Source organism: Zingiber officinale, chromosome 3A (genome assembly GCF_018446385.1).
Source record: "Zingiber officinale cultivar Zhangliang chromosome 3A, Zo_v1.1, whole genome shotgun sequence".
Classification (NCBI taxonomy): Eukaryota; Viridiplantae; Streptophyta; class Magnoliopsida; order Zingiberales; family Zingiberaceae; genus Zingiber; species Zingiber officinale.
Genome location: NC_055990.1, coordinates 146477881 through 146503509, shown reverse-complemented (window position 1 = coordinate 146503509; position 25629 = coordinate 146477881). Strand labels below are relative to the sequence as shown.

The window sequence follows — 25629 nt, the reverse complement described above, 5'->3', positions numbered from 1 at the left end:
AAGTTAAATTAGGAATCGCAGATGGAACTTAACATCATTGATTCCAAATTTAACTTATCTGTTCTTAATGGTTTAGATTTGAATCGCAAGCGGAACTTAACACTATTGATTCAAATCTACCTAAGTTATTAATTCCATAAATAGTAATTTCTAAAATTGGCTTCCAGGACTGCATGGCGAGGCACATGGCCTTCTTGGATATGGGAGCAACCACCACCGCCTAGGTAAAGCCTTTTAAGAAAAAAAATATTTATTTCCTTAAATAACTCTAGGTTAACCAAAAAGAACAATCGAATCACAAATTTGAAAAAGAAGAAAACACAAACTCGAAAAACTATTTCGAAAACTCTAGAATTATATGCCTCTTGTGTTTGGTATTTCCAAAAATAACAATACAAAGAAAACTAGTATGATGCGGAAAATAATTACTAGTTATACCTTTCTTTGTAAGCAAAAATAACCTCTTGATCTTCTACTGTATTCCTCTTCTAACCTCGGACGTTGTGTGGGCAACGATCTTCCGAGACGAGAACCACCAAGTACCTTCTTCTTCCTTCTAGGTTTCGGCCACCACAATTCTCCAAGAGAAGTAGAAGTCCGGCCACCACCACCAAGCTCCAAGGGATGCAAGAAACAAAACCTCCTTTCTCTCCTTCTTCTCCTAGCTAGAACCGGCCACCATCAAGAGCACCAAGAGGGATTGCCACCGGCCACAAGAAGAAGAGAAGAGGGAGAAGCTAGGGTCGGCCACTAAGGAGGAAAAGAGAGGAGAAGAATAATAGAGTCGTTCACAATGAAGGCACCTCTACCCCTTCTTTTATAATTCTTGGTCTTGACAAATAAGGAAATTTAAATAAAAAACTTCCTTAATTCTTTTGCCATGAAAAGGAAAATTTATTTAATTAAAAATAATTTTCTCTTCTCAATATACATGGCCGGCCACTTATTTCCCCAAAACAAGGAGAGTTTTAATTAAAACAAAAATTAAAACTTCCTAATTTGTCTCCGGAAATTTATAAAAAATTTCTCCAATAATTTTTCCCTTCATGGTGGTTTGTAAAAAGGAAATTTTATAAATTAAAATCTTTCTTTTAAACATGTGGATAAAAAGAAAGTTATCTCTAAAAAATTAAAATCTCTTTTAATCTACAAATAAGGAAATATATCAAATCTTTTCTTAATCTTTTGTAGAAACTTATAAAAGAGAATATTTAATTTTTAAACTCTCTTTTAAATCATGAAGATGGTTAAAAAGGAAAGTTTTCTCAAAATTAAAATCTACCTTTCAATCTATAAATAATGAAAGATTTCAAATCTTTTCTTAATCTTTTGCAGAAAGCTATAAAAGGAAAGATTTAAATTTTAAACTCTCTTTTAAAACAATGATATCCACATAAGAAATAATTTTAACAAAAAACCTTTTTTAATATGATGTGGTCGGCCACCTAAGCTTGGGCTCCAAGCTATTGGCCGGCCACCTTAAGGCTCAACCTTTAGGCTTGGTCGGCCCTAAGCTTGAGCTTCAAGCTTGGCTTGGTTGGGTAAGAAGGTGAGTATGTGGTGGGTATAAATCTCTATATACAAGAGGCTACGATAGGGACCGAGAGGAGAAATTGGTTTTGGTCTCCCGATGAAATTAAGCATCTCGTGTTCGCCCCGAACGCATAACTTAATTTCATCAATAATAATTCATTCCACTAAAGAACTATTATTGAACTACTGCACCAATCCCAAATTACATTTTGGGCTCCTTCTTATTATGAGTGTGTTAGTCTCCCTATGTTTAAGATAATGAATGTCCACTAATTAAATGAGTTACTGACAACTCACTTAATTAATATCTTAGTCCAAGAGTAGTACCACTCAACCTTATCGTCATGTCGGACTAAGTCCACCTGCAGGGTTTAACATGACAATCCTTATGAGCTCCTCTTGGGGTCATTCTCAACCTAAATTACTAGGACACAGATTCCTTCTATAATCAACAACACACACTATAAGTGTATCATTTCCCAACTTATCAGGCTTATTGATTTATCGAACTAAATCTCACCCATTGATAAATTAAAGAAATAAATATCAAATATATGTTCTTGTTATTATATTAGGATTAAGAGCACACACTTCCATAATAACTAAGATCTAATTCTTTTATCAAGTCAGTATAAAAAGAACTTACCTAAAATGGTCCTACTCAATACACTTAGAGTGTACTAGTGTAATTTATTAGTCAAGATAAACTAATACTTAATTACACTATGACTATTCCAATGGTTTGTTCCTTTCCATCTTAGTCGTGAGCAACTGTTTATAATTTATAAAGAACTGATAATATGATCTTCTGTGTGACACCACACACCATGTTATCTACAATATAAATTAATTGAACAACTACATTTATCATAAATGTAGATATTTGACCAATGTGATTCTTATTTCTAGATAAATGTTTATACCAAAAGCTAGGCATTTAGTATACACTCTAACACGGGGGACGAGAAGCCGGAATGGAAGTTTGCTCAAGAAAGCTGGAAGATGGGTTCGGGCAAGCCCTATTTCGAATGGCCTAGATCACCCAAATGAGTCAAGCCGAAGTGGAAGACCCGGACCAATGTGAGTAGAACTGAAGCGGAAGATCGGGACCAAAAGTCAACAAAATATTGACTTTTTAGTCTAGAGCACTCCGACCCAGTCTGGGACCAAATACGACGTGGCGCGTTACATTGCGATGGGGATAAAGTTTTATCCCCCTAGAGGCACCTGGAGCCCTTCCAGACGCCCCTACTATGGCTATAAATATAGCCCTGGTCCCAATGGTTCACAACAATGCTTGTAATTGATTCCATTTGAGTTTAGCTTTGCATTTTGAGTGCTTTAACTGCTGTAAGAGGCTTCTTCGCCTGAATGAGACATTAGTGAGCTTTTCATCTTCCTTGGATTTGTTACGATGTATACTAAAAGCCTAGCTTTTGGTATAAACATTTATCTAGAAATAAGAATCACATTGGTCAAATGTCTACATTTATGATAAATGTAGTTGCTCAATTAATTTATATTGTAGATAACATGGTGTGTGGTGTCACACACAGAAGATCATGTTATCGGTTCCTTATAAATTATAAACAGTAGCTCACGACCAAAATGGAAAGGAACAAACCATTGGAAGGTCGTAGTGTAATTAGGAATTAGTTTATCTTGACTATATAATTACACTAGTACACTTAGAGTGTATTGAGTAGGACCATTAGAGGTCGTTTCTTTTATACTGACTTTATAAAGGAACAAAGACCTCAGTTATTATGGAAGTGTGTGCTCTTAATCCTAATATAATAACAAACACATATATTTGATATTTATTTCTTTAATTTATCAATGGGTGAGATTTAGTTCGATAAATCACTAAGCCAGATAAGTTGGGAAATGATATCACTTATAGTGTGTGTTGTTGATTATAGAAGAAAACTGTGTCCTAGTAATCTAGGTTGAGAATGTCCCCAAGAGGAGCTCATAAGCATTGTCATGTTAAACCCTGCAGGTGGACTTAGTCCGACATGACGATGAAGTTGAGTGATACTACTCTTGGAGCTAGATATTAATTAAGTGAGTTATCAGTAACTTACTTAATTAGTGGACATTTGTTATCTTAAACACAGGGAGACTAACACACTCATAATAAGAAGGAGCCTAAAATGTAATTTGGGATTGGTGCGGTAGTTCAATAATAGTTCTCTAGTGGAATGAATTATTATTGATAAAATTAAGTTGTGTGTTCGGGGCGAACACGGGATGCTTAATTTTATCGGGAGACCAAAACTAATTCCTCCTCTCGGTCCCTATCGTAGCCTCTTAATTATAGAGTACTATACCCACTTATACCCACCTTCTTACTCATCCCATAGGGGTCGGCCAATCTAGCTTGGAGATCAAGCTAGGGCCGGCCAAAGTTTGGTTCATGGGTGCTTCAAGGTGGCCGGCCCTAGCTTGGGTTCAAGCTTGGTGTGGCCGGCCCAAATTAAAATAAAAGGATTTTTATTTTTTAAAATTTTTCTTATGTGGATAACATGATTTAAAAGAGAGTTTAAAATTTTAAATTTTTTCCTTTTATAAGATTCTACAAAAGATTAAGAGAAGAGCTAAATCTCTTTCCTTATTTGTAGATTAAAAGGTTGATTTTAATTTTGGTAAAAACTTTCCTTTTTAACCATATTCATGATTTAAAAGAAAGTTTAAAAATTAATAATTCTCTTTTATTAGTTTCTACGAAAGATTAAGAAAAGATTTGATATCTTTCCTTATTTGTCGATTGAAAGGAGATTTTAATTTTTAAGATAACTTTCTGGAAATTATCCACATGTTTAAAGAAAGATTTAATTTATAAAATTTTCTTTTATTAACCAATCATGAAGGGATAAAAATTATTGGAGAATTTTTTAAATTTTCCGGAAACAAATTAGGAAGGTTTTAATTCTTAATTGAATTAAATTTCCTTTGCTTAATTGGTGTGGCCGGCCATGTTGAAGAGAAATTGATTTTATATCAATTAAATTTATTTTTCATGGCAAAAGAATTAAGGAATTTTTTATTAAATTTTCCTTAATTGCCAAGACCAAGGATTATAAAAGAGGGGGTAGAGGTGTCTTCATGAGGTAATCTCTATTCTATTTTCTCCCTCTTTTTCTTTCTTGGTGTGGCCGGCCATCCTCTCCTCCTCTCTTCTCTTTGATGGCCGAACCTCATCCTTCTTGTGGAGATTCATATGGTGGTCGGATCAAGTTTAGAGAAGAAGAAGAAGAAGGAGAGAAACAAAGCTTTGTTTCTAGCATCCCTTGGAGCATGGTGGTGGTGGCCGACCTCTTCATCCTAGGAGAAGTTTTGATGGCCGAAACTTGCAAGGAAGAAGAAGGTGCTTGGTGGTTCTCATCTCGGAAGATCGTTGCCCACACAACGTCCGAGGTTAGAAGAGGAATACGGTAGAAGATCAAGAGGTCTTTCTAAAAGGTATAACTAGTAATTTTTCCTTTCCGCATCATACTAGTTATTTTTGGAAATAATACCAAATACAAGAGGCTTACGATTCTAGTATTTCGAATTTATTTTCGAAGTAGTGTTCTTATGTTTATTTCTTTTCCTTGTGATTTGATTGTTCCTTTCGGTTAACCTAAAGTTATTTTAGGAAATTAAATATTAGCTTTCCATAAAAGGTTTTGTCTAGTCGGTGGTGGTTGCTCCCATATCCAAGAAGGTCATGTGCCTCGCCACGTCAGTACTGGGAACCGATTATGGAAATTAATATTTAATGGAATTAATAACTTAAGGTGATTTGGGTCGAACGTGTTAAGTTCCGCAGGAGATCCAAGCCAAAACCTAAAAGAATAAATAGATTAAGTTTTGGATCAAACGTGTTAAGTTCCGCAGGTGATCCAAAATTTAATTTAAAAGAACACATGGTAGCTAGGAAAAGGTTCAGACCTTTGTACAAAATTTTTGTATAGTGGAACCTCTAGGTGTTCCGAGTAGCAACCAACAGGATTAACAACCTCCCTGGTTGTAACCAAGTAAACATTTTGTGCGTCTTCCTTTTTTTATTTAGTCTCTTATTTCTTTTATATAAGTGTTGATTCTTATAAAGATATAAAGTTTGAAGAAGGTTCGTTTTCCTTTACAGGGTTATTCACCTCCCTTCTAGTCAGTCGCTAAGGGACCAATAATTGGTATCAGAGACAAGTTCACTTCAGGAGGACTAACCGCCGAACGAAGCACACGAGATGGTCGGACCGAGCATCTACCCACCAAAGTTAGTGGGGGAATTCACGAGCTAGAAGAAAAACATGGAGGTATTCTTTAAGACAGATTTCAATTTACTTTTAATAATGACATTCGATTTTGTAGCACCTGAGGGTAAAGAAGAATACCAATGGATGAAGAAGGAGCAAGTCGACTTCGTGGTAAACGGCAAAGCAGAGTTTCACCTGCTTAGCATTTTACCACCTCAAGAAGTCAACAGGATCTGAGCCTATGAGTCAGTCAAGAAGCTCTGGGAGAAATTCCTAGAACTACACGAAGGGACCTTGAAGGCAAAACTCACGAGACGGGATCTGTTCAGGAACCAGATCAGCAACATCAAATTAGAAGAAGGTGAAACCGTTGCACACCTTCACTCAAGAATAAAAGAACTCATCACCAGACTCATGAATCTCAGAGAAAACTTAAGCAACCGAGATTCGCTAAGGTACGCACTTAACGTATTTCCTAGGACTACTGAATGAGCATCATTAGTAGATGCTTATTATATATCCAAGGATCTAAAATTAAGTACGTTAGAAGAATTATTTTCAACATTTAAAGTTCATAAAACAAGATGTGCAGATTCGAAAAAGGAGCCAAGGCACAATGTTGCCTTAAAAGCAAAAATGGACGAACGAGACTCTGAATCTTCTCTCGACGATGATGAAATGACACTCATGGTAAGAAAATTTTAAAAATTATTTAAAGCTAATAAATTTAATCAAGTGCAGGGTAATAAAAGGAAAAGAAAGATAAAATGCTACCACTGCAATGAAGAAGGACACATGAAAGACAACTGCTCTAAATTGAAGAGCAAGGACAAGAACAAGGACAAAGAAAAGAATAAGAAGTCATCCTAGACCAAGTATAATCTAAAAGTGGCATGGAATGAAACGTCATCTGAATTGGAGATAGAAGCTCTCGTTGGACTTATGCTAGTGGCAAGTCACCAAGAAGACGAAGATGAAACAAGCTCGTCCAAAATGAGCATCGAGAGCATCGATGAAGGGGGAGCGACATCGGAAGAAAACAACACTTCAGGAGGAGCTTCAGATTATGGGATTAACAAGGTAAGTCAAGTACGATCTCTTCCTCCTAACAAGTTATTTCAGTTAGTAAAAATGTTATCGAAAAATTGTTGTAATTAGAAAAAGGAAATAAAGAGTTAAAATCAACTTTAGTTATATCTTGTCGATTAGAATATCTTGACAAAATAAAAATAGAAAATTAAAAATTTAAAATAGAAATAGAATATTTGAAGGAATGTGCATACTCACATGTTCAAAATATTAGAAGATATAATGATTTAAATTGACATTTTAAATACCATAAGGGTCAAATTAAGAAAATATCACAGAAATATATTCCTAAGAAATTTTTTATTAATTCTGTATGAAAGAATCTATTTTGGGGTCTAAAATCATATTTAGATTAATTATTTTTTTGAACTTTCAAAGAGGAAATTAAATATTTACTTTCATTAAAAGATTTTGTCTAGAAGTGGTTGTTATTCTAATATCTAAGAAGGTCTAGTGCCTCACCATATCCTTGAAGCTAATTATTAAAATGATTATTTAATTAACTAATTGTTAACTATTTAGTTGTTATAAAAATACTTTCAATTGTTTGTCAAAAATTTTGTTAGAAATTAATTAGAAGTTAATTTTTTTGAGAAAGATAACTTTATCACTTATCTGTAAGAAAATTTTTTAATTTTTCTGAATATTAAATTTTTTAATTATTAACAAAAGATTTTTTTAATGTGCAAAAGACTTTATTTTTGCTTAAAAATAATTTCAACTTCATATGAAATTTTTTTTCTACCTTATATATATTATGTTTTTTTTAAAATCCAGACTTTTCGAAGCTTAAACTTTAATATTTTTCTGGAATTTTCTCTTAGACTTTTACTTTTTTTTTTCAAATAGCATTTTTTAAGTACCTCATTTTAATATGATCAAAAGGGGAGTAGTAAATATTAAGTTTAGGGGGAGGGTAGTACAATTTAATTTTTATACTTATTAATTTACTTACAAATTTTATAACTGTTATTTTTTAAGTTTACCTTAACTTAACATAGGTTTGCTCACATAAAAAAGGAGGAGATTGTTAGTACCCCAAGGTAATTTTGATGTAATCAACCAAGTCAGGTTAAGTTCTGTTGGTATTTAACTCTTGTGTCTAAGTGTGTAGGAACATAGGAGCACAGAAAGTCAACCGAAAGACACAGCTAGCATGAAGGATGGCACGAAAGAGAGCTGACGAGCTCGGTGCGTCCGAGGTACGAGGTACTGCGGAAAAGTATGTGGGTGGACCAGAAGGAGGCGCACGACGTTTCTGAGAGACGAGAAGCTAGAGCGGAAGTTTGCTCGAAAAGGTCAGAAGTTGGGTTCGGATGAGCCCTATTCCGGATGGCCAATATCACCCAAATAAGCGGAGCCGAAGCGGAAGATCCGGACCAATGTGAGCAGAACTGAAGCGAAACACCGGGATCAAAAGTCAACAAAATATTGACTTTTTGGTTCAGAGCGCCCCGACCCAGTCCGAGGTGCCTGGATTTGTCCGAGGCATCCAGACCCTAAAATTTAGCCAAATGTGACATGACGCGTTGCATTGTGACGGGGGATAATGTTTTATCCCCCTAGAGGCGCCTAGAACCCTTTCTGACGTCCCGACTAGGACTATAAATACAATCCTGATCACAATGATTCACAACAACACTTGTTGCTATGGGTTATGATGGATCGGCCTGGCAAATGAAGTAGAAGTTATGGTCGAGAAAGATAGGAGGGGTACATAGCTGGGTGAATGTATGATAATGAATGACCAAATAAAAGGCTTTTTACAAGCGCTCGATTGGGAAATCTGACCGAGCATAAAGGTACTTAGTCTTATACATATTTTAGTATATTACCGGCCGAGTGAAGACCGAGCGAGTATCAATGTGCTTACATGTGCTCGGCCGGACAAAGTCCGACCGAGCATAAAGGTATTTAGCCTTATAAAGCTTTTAGTATATTATTGGTCGAGTGAAAGTCGAGCGAGCATCAATGTGCTTACATGCGCTCGGCCAGACAAAGCCCGACCGAGCATAAAGGCATTTAGCCTTATAAAGATTTTAGTATATTACCGGCCAAGTGAAAGTTGAGCATGCACCAATGTGCTTACATGTGATCGGCCGGACAAAGTTCGACCGAGCATGAAGGTATTTAGCCTTATAATGATTTTAATATATTACTGGCCGAGTGAAGGTCGAGCGAACACCAATGTGCTTACATGTGCTTGGTCGGACAAAGTCTAGCCGAGCATAAAGGTATTTAGCCTTATAAAGCTTTTAGTATATTACTAGTCGAGTGAAGGCCGAGCGAGCACCAATGTGCTTACATGTGCTCGACCTGACAAAGCTCGACTGAGCATAAAGGTATTTAGCCTTGTAAAGATTTTAGTATATTACCGGCCGAGTGAAAGTCGAGTGAGCACCAATGTGCTTACATGTGCTCGGTCAAACAAAGTCCGACCGAACATAAAGGTATTTAGTCTTATAAAGCTTTTAGTATATTACCGGCCGAGTGAAGGCCGAGCGAGCACCAACATGCTTACATGTGCTCAACCGGACAAAGCCCGACCAAATATAAAGGTATTTAGTCTTATAAAGCTTTTAGTATATTATCGGCCGAGTGAAAGCCGAGCGAGCACCAATGTGCTTATATGTGCTCGGTCGAATAAAGTCCGACCGAGCACAAAGACACTTGCTCTTATAAAGCTTTTAATATATTATCGGTCGAGTGAAAACTGAGTGAGCACCAATGTGCTTATATGCGCTCGGTTGAATAAAGCCTAACCAAGCGTAAAGGTGCTCAGCCTTATAAAGCTTATAGTACATTCCCAGCCAGAACATGCTCAACAAAGGGTATTCTCATTATATATGCGACCGACTTGAATGATCGGCCAGAACATCCTTAATAGAGGGTATTCTCATTATATATGCGACCAGATTGAATGACCGACCAGAACATGCTTAACAGAGAGTATTCTCATTATATATGCGACCGGCTTAAATGACCGACCATAACATGTTTAACAGAGGGTATTCTTATTATATATGCGACCGGCTTAAATGATCGACCAGAACATGTTTAACAGAGGGTATTCTCATTATATATGCGACCGGCTTGAATGACCAGCTAGAACATGTTTAACAGAGGGTATTCTCATTATATATATGACCGGCTTGAATGACTGGCCAGAACATGCTTAACAGAAGTACCTAAGTATGACAGCCTGGTAAATTTGGCGGGAAATATCTTCTAGAAGCTTCTTCAGTTATAATGATATGTTCCTATGCATATTTTATCATGAATATGAGTCACAAACGATAAAAGAGGTACATCTGGGGTACAAAAAAAATTTCTTAAAGGATTATTACACGAAGTTTAGAAGATGACTTCATCTTCTAACAAACTCTAATAAACTGGGGACCACCTCATGACTACGGAGGTTACATGAGGCAGGATAAAAAGGGGGATCCTCTCCGTTGACAAGGTAAGCAAGTTCCAGCATCCAAAGCTCTGTTTCTAAGTACTTGAGTTATTGTTCTTCTTCTTCTTCTTCTTCTTTTTCTCCCACCTTCAAGAGAGGAACTGACTTGAACGTCAGAGGGCCTAGCCAGGGATCCCCACCCCGGTCCTAGGTCACTAACGCTTTGTTGACTCGTCTCACTATGTGTAGGATCTTTGAGGAGCTCTTTCGGATCTTCAGGAGTTCGTCTTCATCAGAAACCACCGTACACCGGAGCCAGTGCACCACCTCACAGATTTCAGACAAGATCACTTGTAATTGATTCCATTTGAGTTTAGCTTTGCATTTTGAGTGCTTTAACTGCTGTAAAAGGCTTCTCTGCCTGAAGGAGACATTAGTGAGCTTTTCATCTTCCTTGGGTTAACAACTTTCCCGGTTGTAACCAAGTAAAACTTTTGTGTGTCTTCCTTTTTTTATTTAGTCTCTTATTTCTTTTATGCAAGTGTTGATTCTTATAAAGCTATAAAGTTTGAGAAAGGTTTATTTTCCTTTACAGGGTTATTCACCTCCCTTCCAACCGGTCGCTAAGGGACCTACGCTATCAACCTAGCTGGACTTCAGCTTGGTGTTCCAGTCCTCTAAACCCATCAAGTTTGACACACTTGGTAAAAAAGTTAGACAAACAACACATTTAACTTCAATCTATTTGTCATATATCAAAACTTGATTATCAATGCAACCTGCACTAATAAGTTTGACCTGAATTAATAATCAGGTTGGATTCAGGTTATCGTTTCCTAACCAGCCAACCTGCTAACCCGAACCCAAACCAAATTGCCACCCTTACCTCTTATAACCTACATAATAATGAGGCACCAAAGAATGTCCGACATCAAAATATGTCAGGCGGTGGAGAATGTATAACAGTCATCCTCTAAGTAGATGAAGGTTTCATTGTGTGTATTGTCAGTAATGGAATATTCTCTGGTAAGCAACTGTTATTCTCTAACAAGTTATTATGATTCTCTAAAAATACCGTCTCCTAGAGGGAGTCTGATCAGCCTGGAGCCAATCAGGTTTAAGCTGAGAACCATGCCCGTGTGTAGAGTGGGGAGCTGAGCCCCGTAGGTCTGGCCAGCCTTGTGTCCGCCCGAGTTTATGCTGAAAGTCCTATTCATGTAGAGTGAGGAGCTAAATCCTGTAGATTCGGTCGACTCTGTGCCCACCTAGGTTTGTGTTGAGAGCCCTGTTCATGAGGAGTGAGGAGCTGAACCCCGTAGATCAGACTTGCTTTGTGTCCACCAGGGTTTATGCTGGAAGCTCTGCTTTTGAGAAGTGAGGAACTGAGCCCTATAGATCCGGTAGACTTTGTGTCCGTCTGGATTTATGCTAGAAGTCCTACTTCTGAGAGGTGGTTTATTTGGATACGTACATCTTAGCTTTAACTAACATCTCATCTTGACTTTAACTATCATGTCACCTTAACTATCGATCCCACCTTATCTTTTGGACTACTCATAACATGTTATATTACGGGTGATTGTGAAGAAGGATCACTAATTTGTGCAGTGGTTTTTTATTTTTTTTATTTTTTTGAGGTTTGGTTCATCTAAGGTGTAAGGCAAGGGAAGAATTATCTCATCATATTATTCTTTTGATGGGTTAATATGGAATGGAAAAATAAGTTTATGGAAAACATCTCTAGAAGAAAAGACTTTGTTTGTTTCTATATTATAAACTTTATAACCATTTTTATCAAATGGATAACCAACAAATATGCACCGATGTGCTCTTTAGTCAAATTGATGTGTGGGTTGAAGATTAGTGGCATAGCAAATCTGAAGGTGAGTGTATGCGGGTGATTTATTATTATAAAGTAGTTGATATGAGGATTTATGAGAAAGGAGAGGTGTAGATAAATAATTTATCAAATAGCAAGCAGTTTAAATGCTTTCGCCCCAAAATTTTAATGGTAGGTTTGCCTGAAATCGGAGAGTTCTTCTGACGTTTAAAAGATGATGATATTTTATTTCAACAACTCTATTTTATTGTGGAGTTGAGGTGCATAAGGTGTGATAATTGATGCCTTTATTACGGAAATAATCTCTCATGTAAAATATTTTGATGTCATTATCGGTTTGAAGAATTTTAATTTTATAGTGGAATTGTGTTTCCACACAAGAAATAGAAGATTTCTAAATTCTTTGTGTTTTAATTTAAAACTTATGAGGTGTATCCAAGTATATCGTGTATAATCATCAACCATTGTTAAAAAGAAATGATCCTTACAGTGAGATTTTATTTGATGTGGTCCCCAAATGTCACAATAAATTAATTCAAAAGGTGATTGAGAATAAGTTGAACTAGATGTAAAAGGTAAACGATGTTTGTTTAGCAAGAGGACAAATTTCACAAACATGTTTAGGATCAAAATAAATTGCAAGGTTGGTGTTGGTGAGAACTTGGAGTGAACGAGGCTGATGGGTGCCAAAGATTTGAATGCTTGTGGATAACATTAACAAGGGCTGAATTATGGATTCAGCAATTCAAATGAAGAAGTCACATGATATGTGGCTCCACTATTAATAATCCAACAAAAATTCGAGTGTGCTGTAATTGGAGAAATTTGAGATGATGTTGTGACAATACCTATGGTATATGCAAAATGTTGTGTTACCATCATTAGTTTTCCAAATCATAGCCACCAATTGGTTATATTCTTCAACTGTGAAACTTAGTTCATGATATAATGAAAGAGATTTCCCTCATGCCTCCAATGCTTTGTTTGGTTCCACCTTCACGTCAGTAGCCCAGTTTGACATTGATTGAGCTGCTTCACGTTCTTTGCATGGAGCTTATGACCTACGAGAAAGCCATGTAAGTAATAGCATTTTTCAATGCTATGGTAATCACGATTGTAGTAGTCGCAATGTAGTGGCGTCTTTTGTCTTTGAACTTGATTTGCTTGACTTGTCTTAGTGTTTCGATCTACGAGTATGATATGATGATTCATGATGACAAAAAACGAATGTACTCATCCTTAGATTCATGTGGCAAAAAATGATTCGTTCGTTCTCAGCGTCCTCGTCAATCCGTCCCTAGACCAACACGGAGAAGGTAAATCACAGGTGACTACTAGTCATTAGTGCAAATAGCCAAGACATGGGGGAGGTTATGTTCGGTCACGTCGAGTTTCAACCCCAAGACCTCATGTGACATCACCCCATATCTTAACCATCGCACCACCCCGAGGATTTCACAGTTGAGAGAGATTTCAACTTGCTTTTATTATTGGACAACGGTAGAATAAGCTTGACGTGTATTGGGTAAGGCCTGCATTAGCAAGATTTGTCCATATACATCATCATAATTTTCATTTAATTCAATAAGAATATTCATATCAATTTTCCTAGTACTATATCTAAAATTTAAGATAAATGATTCACTTTATTAAATTTAAATAATTACTTTTCACTGCGCATTACATCAAATACTTTAAAATTTTCATTATTCTTAATTTTTTATTATTTTTTCTCTTTCTTCTATTTTTTATTATTATATTTATGAAATGAGTGGAAGAAGAGAGATTGAAAAGATTGAGTTGAAGGAGAGAGATTAAAAAGAAATATTATTTTATTTTTAGCGTAGAGGTTTCAGTCCCTAAATTTAAAGAATCACTATTCATCAAATCTAAATTTAGGGAATAGATATAATAACTAATGTAAAAATTTTTTAATTACCCTATCTAAAATTTAAAATAATATTTTTTGATAGAATAACTGCCGCATCACCCTCTCTATCTCATCTTTTCTTAAGTTTCTTTAGTGTCTTGGCCGCGACATGATTACCTAATGCCCTGGCCGTGGCAGCCTAGCCTGAGGATCACACGAGATTTTTTTTATTTTTTATTTTTTATTTTTTTATTTAATAAGAAGGGTATTTTTAAAAAAGGATATGTTTTTTTAATAAATGTGAAATTATGGTGTGTCTTTTGGAAAATTTCAAAACGCAAGTGAGTCCTCGGAAAAATTTGCCCTTTTTATTCATAATGACAAATCAACGTGGAATTAACCAATTAAATACACCCAACGATTATTATTTGATCACGCGACTATAAAAATTGATTTTTCTTCTTCTTTTAATTAATAAAGGAATAAACTTCAAATGGGACATGGGACACCACGAGGATGAAAAGTGAAATAGATAAAAGAAAAATAGATGAATGTGAAATTTGTAAGGGTTATTTACTTAAAAGATGGTTTTTTTAATTCATATTTGGAGGGTTGTTTTGCATTATTGTCTAAAAATTATAATAAATTAATTTATTTTCATCCATTCTTGTTTGTTGAATATTTTTACTTATCCTTTAGACATTTACAAAGCTAGATGAATTTATTTATATTTTAATCCATAATTGACAAATATACATAATCACAAGCTAAAACTAATAAAACCTATGGATCATTAGGCAGTGGAATGACAAACTTAAAATTTTACGAGTTATTGGGGAATTTTTAATGATATTTTGAAAAAGAGTAAATTCTAGAGGTGAAATGAAAATTTGGTTTTATCATACATTATTACCTTCTCATAATTTTTTTTTTTTGATAAAAACAAAAAAGGCACCCTTATTATCATTTTCATACCGGAGTATTTTTTTAAAAAAATAAAACTCTTTAAAAAATTGATATATATATATATATATATATATATATATATATATATATATATATATATATATATATATATATAATCAACTTTTGTTGGGGATTTTAAGTGACAGTAAAATTTTATAATAAGCAGTAAAAATAAACAGTAGTAATAAATAATAAATAAAAGTAAATAATAGCATAAAATAATAAAACAAAGTAGTAGTAGTGATAGTAAGCAGTAGCAGTAGAACAACAGTAGTACTTTTAGCGTAAGTAGTAATTTTTATGGGTTAAAGGTACCTTTCTTATTTAGTCAGCATAGGTCTTATATGATTTTATTTTTATTTATTCCTAATACAGTTACTGTTCACCTGTTGGTTACTAAGATAAGGGCTGAGGAAAAAAATCAAAAAAAGATAGGCAGAATAAATTTCAGTTTATCATAAAGCAGTTTCAGCAGTTCATTATAAAAAACAAGCAGGGATCTTGGAATTTTTATAGGGAAAATACAATCGGAAAACTTAATTTACAGATACTTATATTACATGATGACAGGATAGGAAAATGTAATTTATAAACTGCTTATCTTACATGCTGAAGTAAGAAAAGGAGAAGGCCCTGGTGGTGACTTTTAGGAGTGGAAGACAGATGACATAAAAGAAGGAGGGTCAGAGAGAGGTAATGAACAAGTGGTTGCTAGTAGAGCTACTGTAAAGGTTGTTGGGTGGAGCTACTGTAGAGTAAAGTGAGTGGAGCTTTTGTAGAATAGATTGATTAAGGGTCTACTATGTTATCAAGATTATATTCTCCTGTAGAGTCCAGGGATGGTGCTTGTGAGCTGGATGCTTGAGTTGGTGTGTGGTGCCTGGCAAGGGCAACCTTGTAAGCTCTGGCTGAAAGTGTTGAACTGGCAAACCGTTTGTTACTCATTCGTTCTGCCTTCTTTTGATGATGTTGAAAAAGCATAGTATGTTGGATAGTGAAATTAAAAGGAAAGAACCTAGTGTTCATTTCCTTTAGCCAATAAATTTTCTTAGTGAAAGATTCTTCTACAAGAAGATAAGTATCAAGGTCTTCAATTTTGTCCCAACCCCAATATGTCCCTTGAATAAAGGCACGCCAATCTTTAAGTTGATCAAGAAAAGAGGGAGAAACTTCCTAATCAAAGTCTAGGTCAGAAGGATAATCTTCTAGTTCTGTTTGATATCCACCAACCTGATTGATATCAATTTTGATTGCATGTTTTGCTGGTTCTATCTTCAGTTCTTCTGGTGGAGTTCTTTCAAAAGTGCAAACCACAAAGGTTTCCTCTCCTTCTAATGCTGTGGAAATGATAGTGCCCAATTTTTTGAAAAAATCTTTAACAGAATCGGGGTCATAGACCCATAATTTATACAAGAAACCATAGTCTAGTAATGTAAAAGGAGTGATAAGTCATCCTTTGTAGACAGTGGTAGTGTATGTTTCATAATCCACATTGCCCCTTCGAAAGAAGTAAATAAGTTGGCAAAGACAACCATACTTGTCAGAGTCAATACAAGGTGGACCTTTCTTTTGGCATTTGAGTTTTGGGCTTAACTCGGACTCATATACTATTGGCATGCCTTCAGGGGGAGTTTTGTGAAAAGCTTTAAGGGCTTCACATAAGTCCATGAAAGTTTGTAAAGTTGATTTTTCTACAAAACCTCTTACATATGTAGTAATGTCTTCTGGAATAGTATTTGGCGATTTTGCTAAGCGATTTTCAGAAGCCCTTTGTAAGGCAGTAGCCTTGTTTTGTTCTTTGAGTTGGCCTAGAGTCAAGTAGTCAGGTCTGTAAATTGGCTTAGTACTATCTGGAGGGTTGTCAGAACTAGCTTCATTACTTCCAACTATTTGAGCATAAGTTGGTAAAGTATGAGTGTCAAGGCCAGTGGTCTGTAATGGGATTGTTTTAAGTAGGGTACTAATGAAGAAATGTGGACCAAGCTGAGTTTTGGCAGCTGTAAATGCTTCTTCCAGGCAGTAAAAACTCTTAAAGTAGGGATGTTCCAAGTCTTGTATAGCCAAGTTGATTTCTTCCCAGGTAGAGTAAACTCCTGCCTAGGGGTCTGAGAAAATCACATAATAAGAGAATTTCTTTCCTGCTAGTTTTGTATAGTAGTAAGGAAGTAGTTGGAAAGTGCATTAATGACCGTAATTTTGTGTCCTGAGCTTCCAAGTAAAGTGGGGATATGCCAAATATTGTCTAGGAGGCAGTTTTGAATGTGGTCCAATTTATCTCTGGCAGAAAAGCGAAACTGATTATATCGTTGTGTAAATAGTTGTAAGTCTTGATTACCAAAGTGCATAGTTTTTGTAGAGAAAGTACGAACCTTCGGTGGTCTGTCCATAATCCTATAAAGAATTATAAGAGTGAGTTACAATTAATGTAATAGTCTAGATAAAGTATTTGCTAAGGATGTATTAACTTCTTTTATATGTTCTCATTGTATTTTTAGGCCTTTGTTAATTATAGTATCTGTAAATTTTAGTCATCTCTTAATACCAAGGCTTTTTCTAATGTTTTTGGTTTGTTGACTATATTTAATAATGACTTCACAATCTATCCTGATAGTTGATTTTTTGTTTGTTACAAATAAATAATCTGAAGGCTTCTAAGCAATATATAACTGCTAATCAAGTGAGGTTAGATGTCCTTTTTCTTGATATTTTCCAAAGACATATCGGCATAAGCTTTCAGCTGTCTTGAGTTCATATTTAGATGTTTTATGGTAGAGAATGCACCCTATCCAGTTTTACATTCGTCTGTTTCAATAACTAAGTAGTCCGTCACTACAAGAAAAAAGCTAAACAACAATGCTTTTTTGGCGTTGTCGTATGTACTTAAAAAGTGATGTTGTAGATGGTGTTGTAGAAAGTCATATCAAAGACAACGCTTTAAAAGCGTTGTGGTTGGTCACAAAGACAACGCTTTTTAAGCGTTGTCTTTTCGTTCTTAAAAAGCGTTGTTATAGATGCTGTTGTAAAAATGCACATATCAAAGACAACGCTTTAAAAGCGTTGTGGTTGGTCACAAAGACAACGCTTTTTAAGCGTTGTCTATTCGTTCTTAAAAAGCGTTGTTAAAGATGCTGTTGTAAAAATGCACATATCAAAGACAACGCTTTAAAAGCGTTGTGGTTGGTCTCAAAGACATTGTTTTTTAAGCGTTGTCCAAATACTCAAAATTATAAAAATACTCAAAATTTACATATAATTGAATATCCACAACCACAATCATTTTTATAATAAGACTATTTAACAAATAAATAAAACTTTATATTATACAAACAAAATGTATACATATTGATCCACAAATTAAATTTGTATCATACAAGTTATCCTTAACTTCATGACAATAATTTTTCAAACACACAAGTTTTACAAAACCTCATCATTGACTAACCGCTGTTGTTGGTGTCCATCGCATGGAATTGCTTCTTTAAGTCCAGCAATCTCTTCTTCTGAAAGGCTTTCAGCTATCACTCTTAGAGCCATCTTCTTCAACTTGTCATCAACACACCTGGGGTTGTAGGCAATCAAGAAATTTTGTATGAAAACTTTCATACATGTAAATCTCGTACTAAATAATATGTCAATGTTATATATACATGTAATTCATACCGTAAGTGTGTTTATATCGTAACTGACAAGTTTTCTTTAGGGCCAACTTCTACTCAAGCTCTTTAAACACTGCATCAAAATAAAAAAATTGGCATTAGTTCTGTGCTAATCCCTGAAATTTAGATGCTGAGCTACATCAGAAAGAAATTATAAAAGATGTGAAGAGATAACAATGAACAAGAACTATCAGAACCTGATCTGTTTATGTCCATTAAAAACACAACATATCAGATTGAACAAAGAGCAGGTCCTTACCATTCAGAAGCTTCAAAGAAGTGATGCAGGCTCCAAAGAGATAAATCTCTGTGGCATTGCACAATAACCATGCGATATATAAGCTCGTCGACATACATAATTCACCCATAGACGGCAATTTCAATTTTCAATAAACTGAGGAGGAACACATTACAAAAGCAATGATCAATTCATAACTGGATATATAGTAGGATACATATTACCGGTGGATCTCCCTATCCGTTGCTTTCAAAAAAAAAATTGTGATCATTAAGCCTCGTGTGATATTGTGATATATATACAACATAAAATTTAAATCTTAAAAAATCGGAAATAATTCATTAAACCTTTTACACAGAAATTACGGAACAAGTAGAAGAGAAAGGGGCAGATTGATAAACCTGCCATGAGGAGAATTGGAGAAATCAAAGGAACTTTGGGAAACCCTCCGCTCCCTTCCTTGATTCTGATGCCTTTCGCATATGCAGTTCGATCTACACTGCCAAGCACGAATATTCTGCTCGATCTGTCCATAAAGATTCAAAAGAGAGAAACCAGAAACACAAAAGGGGTAGCTAGAAGCCCGGTTAGAGAAGTAGACAAAAGATCAAATAGAAAGGAACAAAGCAGGGGAGTAGAAAAGGAGTGCTGTAGATGGATATATTAACCAAGCATATTAATGTTTGACCTGTCTTTACAAGTTCTAAGCATATATATTAACCAAGCATATAACCTAAGAGGAATAAGTTACAAAATGCTACTTGATGTTTGACCTGTCTTTATTGGATTTTGCGGCCCCGGTCTTCTTGTAGCCAAGCACAATGTAATACTTGATGTTGACTCTACCTTTGCAGTTGTTTCGGCTTGAGGAGTGGCAAAGAATGGTGGAGTAGAGGATGGATTTCAGGTATTCATCCGTGCCATCGAGGAAATGACTCCAGTAGGTGACTAGCATGTTGACCAGGGCATGCTTGGAGAAGATGACTTGTTTCAGAAGCTTTTTAGATCAAAGATACGAAGTGCATTGTTATAAAACTCGATGCACGAACACTTGCTTATACGGTTCTTGAAATAAAATACATTCGTAACCGTCACTAGCCCAAGCTCAATAAGGAAAATTCACGGTAAATGTGCATAGTATACCTCAGATACTGCAGATGATAGGGAAGGCCAGAAGACAGTTTGACGCAAATATTGAGATTGCCCAAGCCAATCCATGGTACTAATCCTGACAACTCCTCCAAATCGCACTGACTTGATTGTGTCCACCCATCCTTGTTCATCAGCTTGGAACCTTTGAAATGAAAGCTGCATTGGGTACATGGAAAAAACAACAAAAAGGGAGGATAAATGATAGCCACCAACCTAATTGTTCACAAATATCTGTATAAGTTATTAAGGGTGTTCATAGAAGTTGATCCTTTAGCCGTGTCTGTTAGATGGTCAAATCTAGGCGCCAACTCAAAAATGTTGGCGTCCAAGTGTTAGTGTTCAACTACTTCTGACAATGAAGTAGTAGCAGATAATCAAGAACACAAGAGAATCTGAAAGAGTCTATATTTCTTTCACTAGTAGCAGATAATGATTAGATTAGAAAGCAAAAGAACGCATACCACACCAGCTGCTCCTGCTGTTAAAGCCATAGGTGCAGTGACAGCGCTTAATCCAGATGAGCACATAACTGGAATCTGAACTGCTCGGGAAATGGAGTATGCAGCTGCTAGCGTTGGTGTGGCCTACATTTTAAAGAGGAAAAATATCACATTTTTCATCACAAGTGTGCTAAGATTTCTTATTCGTACTGTTGTTACCTTCTCGATCAAACCAAGGACACCAGGTTTTGATGGACTTGAGTATTTCCCTCCTTCAGTTTGGATTATATCAGCACCTTCCTGTTCCAGCAACTCTGCTAGCTTCACCTTTTTAAATTGAACAAAAAACAACGAGAGATTGTGTTAGTGACAAATCTCAGTTTACGAGGAAATAAATGAGCTACCTGATCAGGGAGACTAAGCATGTGTGGCACGGTTACAGACAGTGTAATGGATGGAAGAATCCTTCTAGTTTCTCTAGTGAGCTTTAGAATCTGACAATGGCACCACAGAATAGTGACGAGATAGAAATAGCTGAAAATACTCGAGGAACTGCAAGGAAAAGTACGATCATGATTCATATACCTGTTCAGGGGAAAACTGAATTCCCATCTCGTAGAAAGAATCATAATTTCCAATTTCCACCTGCATTTAGCACAAGGATTTTAATGTTTGGTATGACAGACAATCCGATCGAAACCAGTCAAGTTCATCGCATCCTAACCATTTGGGCACCTGCTTCCACTGCAGAAGGAAATGCCAAAGGGTCCACAGAGGAAACACAAATCTGCAAGAACAAGATCATCATAAGAAAGAAGAGCTGTGGAACTCTGAAAATGCGAGCTACTGAGGCAGCGAGCAATCTGCTTGAACAAGGTAATCATGCAGCGTTGGAACTCTGTCGTGAGCATCAATTACCAAATATTAAGATCACTGACAAACCAAATAATACCTTATTTTTAACAGCTATCTAGAGGATCTGGCTTTTTGACTTGAAGCTGGTTCAAAGAAGACAAATCAAATATACAAATACTAAGATGAAAGCATAATGAAGTAGTTAACTTTTTCTACTTTACCTGATTATAAGATCTACAGCTTCTTGCTCAGTATTTTGCTGCACGAGTAATTATTAGAAAAACAAACCCAATAGTGGAACAAAAGCTAGATAAAGAAACTAGATAATTTACACTGACAGAACTTTACAGAATAACATATAATACAGTGCTTTGTACTTGCATATTAATCCAGAAAACATCCTTTCACCTAAGTGACAATTTTTCCAAAACATCATCATTCACAAAACATCATCATACTTTCAAAGGAGAAGTAATTTACCATGAAACCATACTACCAGACTGTTTGGAATAAGTAATATCAACTTTTAATTTGTATATCATATATAGTTGAAGAAAATACTTTCGTTTAATGGCCTAAATTCAACACAAATTGACAAAGAAAAGTGTTTTTTTTTTGTTAATGCAAATATATTTAACCTCCAGCCTTTTCTTTGATACCCAAGAAAGTTCCGGCGACTGCTTAATTACTTTACTCTTTTTTTGTATATATGAACATTTCTGAATTGGATTAGTTTCCATATGATCAATCTCTAAATTACTAAACTGCTGCTAAACAGCATTTAAGCTTTGTTCCTTTCTTCTAACGCTAATATTCGTCGATATTGAGATAGTTTATTTGAATAGCCCAGGTACAGTTAAATCTTATACAGAGCTTAGTTGGTTAACCAGTAAATTATTAACCAGCCGCCGCACTAACGATTCATGATCTTAGCAACTGTGTAAATAAGACCCTGGAAATCCTACAGCCCGAGTGAACCCAATCGGATTGTCGTAGCAAACACCCTTCACAACAACAGAGGCCCCTTGAGCCCCGACCTTCTCTACCCAAGTGGCCATAGCAATTCCAAAGCGACGAGTAACCTTAGTCGAGCAAGCAGTCTGGAACACCAACCACTGACATATCCTAATAAAAAATCAATTACAACAAGGTTAAACACAGAGAGCGACGTCAAGTTAACGATCAGATAACACCAATAATCCAGATGGATGGTTGTCACAAATTAAAACATCATCATTCACAAAACAGAAGTAGTACTACCAGACGACACGGCATCGAACGAACTCGGAGCAAAGGAACTGCCACTTCCAAAGGAGAAAGGAGAGGTCGAAATGCTGGTGATGGCAGGAGAGGAGGTAGCGGTAGCAGAAGAAGAGAATAGAGGGGACGCAGAGGAGGAGGCAGGAAACGGGGATACGAAGGATGGAGCTGGAGCAGACGTCGTCGGCACAGAAAAGGCGGGGGGAGATGAGGACGTAGCAAACGAAGGCACCGAAGGTGCGGCACTAGCTGACGAAGCAAACAGTGTCTGAGCCGAGGACAAGGCCGGCGCCGGCGCCGGAGGGGAAGCGGAAGTACCAAACAACGGAGAGGCAGCAGTGGAAGACGAACCGAAGCCGAAGTTGGGAGTCGAAGCCCCCAATCCAAAACCAAAATTAGGGCTTGAGGAAGCGGAAGGTGCGGCGGATGCTGAGGGAAAAGGGATGGGTTTGGGAGAAGAGACCGCCTGCGAGGAAAAGAGACCGGGGGTAGTAGAGGCGGAGGATGGAGCAGATGGCGAGAAAAGACTAGAGGTAGTAGAGGCGGAGGATGGAGCAGATGGCGGGAAAAGACTGAAGGTAGAAGCGGCGGAAGATGGAGCAGACGTCGAGAAAAGACTGGAGGTAGAAAAGGCTGAGGATGCGGCCGATGAGGAGCCAAAGGTTGAGAGGCCGAAGAGAGATGGGGAGGAACCGGCGGAGGAAGAAGCGCCTAGGGAGAAACCAGTGGCGGAAGATGAGGCGGCGCCAGCGGCGGTGGGAGCGAAGGAGAAGGGGGAGGCGGAGGAGAGGGAGAAAGAGGAGGAAGCGGAAGAGACTGAGGGTTTGGGTCGACTTGGAGGAGTTGGGCCGGCGTGAGGAGTTTTGCGTGAGGAGTTTGGGTCGAGATTAGGGTTCAGAGGAGATCACGCGGCAAGGAGAGGAGAAGGCGCTCGTGGAGAGGAGAAGGCGCTCGTGGAGAGGAGTGGAGAGGAGAAGGCACTCGTGGAGAGGAGAAGGAGAGGAGAAGGCACTCGTGGAGAGGAGTGGAGAGGAGAACTCGTGGAGAGGAGTGGTGAGGAGAAGGCGCGCGCGCGTTGAGGGTTTAGAGTTTAGCAAAGCGAGGGCTGCGAATTTATTTTAAGTGAGTTTAGGGGAAACATACACAACACTTTAAAAAACGTTTTTTAAAAAAATGTTGTCTTTGACCATAAACAACAACACTAAAGACAACACTTCATTAAAAACCGTTGTCTTTAGTAAAAAGTAAATACCATAGACAACGCTTTTCACTAAAAGCGTTGTAAAACAAAGAACGACAACGTTTTTATTAAAAAGCGTTGTCTATTGGGTGTTGTTGAATGCAAAAATTCTTGTAGTGCGTGCTAAGAGGTAAGGTTAATTTTGGAATAGTTTTGACCAAATGCTTAATTTGCTGAATTAGGGCTATATCTTGTTGATTGAAATGCCTTTGTCCGGTCAAGGAGGTTTTATTATATAGGGGTCCACTAATTTTTCCTATGTCTTTAAGATAAGGTCTTGCATAGTTTAGGAGGCCTAAAAAAGAGCGTAAAGTTGTAGTATCTTCCACTTTATCGAGAAAAGTGAGAAGTTTTGCAAAGATATGAGGTTATAATGTAATTTGTCCTTGGCCTATTTCTGCTCCTAGAAATTCTATATGTGTTTATGCTAATTTCATTTTTTTACGGGAAATAATAAGGTCATGTTATTCAAATAAATTAAAAATGATATATAAATGGGCGTAATGTTCTGGTTTAGTTTTTGAGAATACTAGAATATCATCAATATATACACATGTAAACATGGAAACAGGTCTAAAGATATCATCCATTTTTCTTTGAAAAATTTGTGGGGCTATTTTAAGGTCAAAGGGCATAACCGACCATTCGAAATGACCTTCTGGGTAAGAAAAAAGTGTCCATTTAATAAAGTCAGGATGTACTTTTACTTGCTAAAAATTTGATTTCAAATCAAATTTTGAGTACCATTTAAATATTGTATCTTATTTAAAAGTTTATCTTTATTTGGGATTTTGTATCCATTTTCTTGGCAGTTTTCATTTAGCCTTTTGTAGTTAAAAATCATTCTTGACTGTCCATTTTTGTTATGCCCCTTTGTTGAGTATAAAAGTTGGGCTTCTATACCTAGAGGTAGATCTTTGAATGCCCCCTAGATGTAATAATTGTTGGATATGCATCTTGCATTCTTCAGTTTCCCAATTGGAATATTTAAAATCTAGGGCTTTAATTGTTAGGTCCGGATTAATGATTTCTAGTTTGTAGTATACTTTGTCCCTATCTCAGTATTTGAGTGGATTTTCACCAATACTTTCTAGCTTTTCTAATATAGAGATTAGAGAATCTAAATCGAGTTGATGAGTATTAATCATCTGAAGTAACTTTGTTGGGCTTATTAGGTCAGTAGGGGTATCCCATGTAGAAAAATCATCATGGAGGGCTTGACCAGCCAAGTGTTTCTAGTTTTCTTGAAATTCAGAAAAAAAAAAACTAACTCACAAGTTTGAAGAGGAGTAGTATTTGTTGTTGATGCAATCGACCTAGGTTTGATCGGTACGATCATTGTTTTGATGTGTGTGTTAAAGAGTTTAAGTTAGGCTTTCATATGTGTTTGATATGTGTGTTTAAGTCTTGCAGGACTTGGTGAAACACACATGAGGAGCTTGGTGTAACTAAGCTTGGGAAGCTTATCCTAGTGCTCGGATTCTTGAGTCGGTGAAGGATGGTGTGGAAGGCATCCGAGGGACCGCCGGATGAGGAGCAACGGAGTAGAGCCGAGGGAAGTGGACTTCAAGGCAACGTGAAGGATGACACGGAGAGGAGCTGGGGGCTCGGGTGCATCTGAGGGACGAAGGCCGAGGAAGAGGACTTCAAGGGTGACTCCGGAGAGGATGAGTGTGAGTGTGTAACAAGGTGCAGTCCAGTCAGTTGTAACTTTTAGCAGTCAACTGCACCAGTCGACTGCATGTTTTAGCAGTCGACTGGCAGCGAACAGAAGCATTCTGTTCGCTCAGCAAATAGCTACCAATCGACTGCTAGTTTTAGCAGTCAACTGGTAAATGACCGTTGGTGC

General features: G+C 36.8%; 2 protein-coding genes across 2 annotated transcripts; one reads left to right on the top strand and one right to left on the bottom strand.

Annotated features, from left to right (window-relative positions):
• Positions 1–20401: 20401 nt before the first annotated feature.
• LOC122050756 (uncharacterized protein ycf23-like) lies at positions 20402–21230 on the bottom strand. Its single transcript, XM_042611637.1, has 5 exons — positions 21150–21230; positions 21011–21070; positions 20830–20919; positions 20645–20752; positions 20402–20569 (listed from the first exon to the last, which is right to left on the bottom strand). The coding sequence occupies exons 1-5, from the start codon at positions 21228–21230 to the stop codon at positions 20402–20404; spliced, it is 507 nt and encodes a 168-aa protein (XP_042467571.1).
• Positions 21231–22983: 1753 nt separating this feature from the next.
• On the top strand, positions 22984–24603 carry LOC122050755 (brain acid soluble protein 1-like). Its single transcript, XM_042611636.1, has 2 exons — positions 22984–23362; positions 24593–24603. The coding sequence occupies exons 1-2, from the start codon at positions 22984–22986 to the stop codon at positions 24601–24603; spliced, it is 390 nt and encodes a 129-aa protein (XP_042467570.1).
• Positions 24604–25629: the final 1026 nt, after the last annotated feature.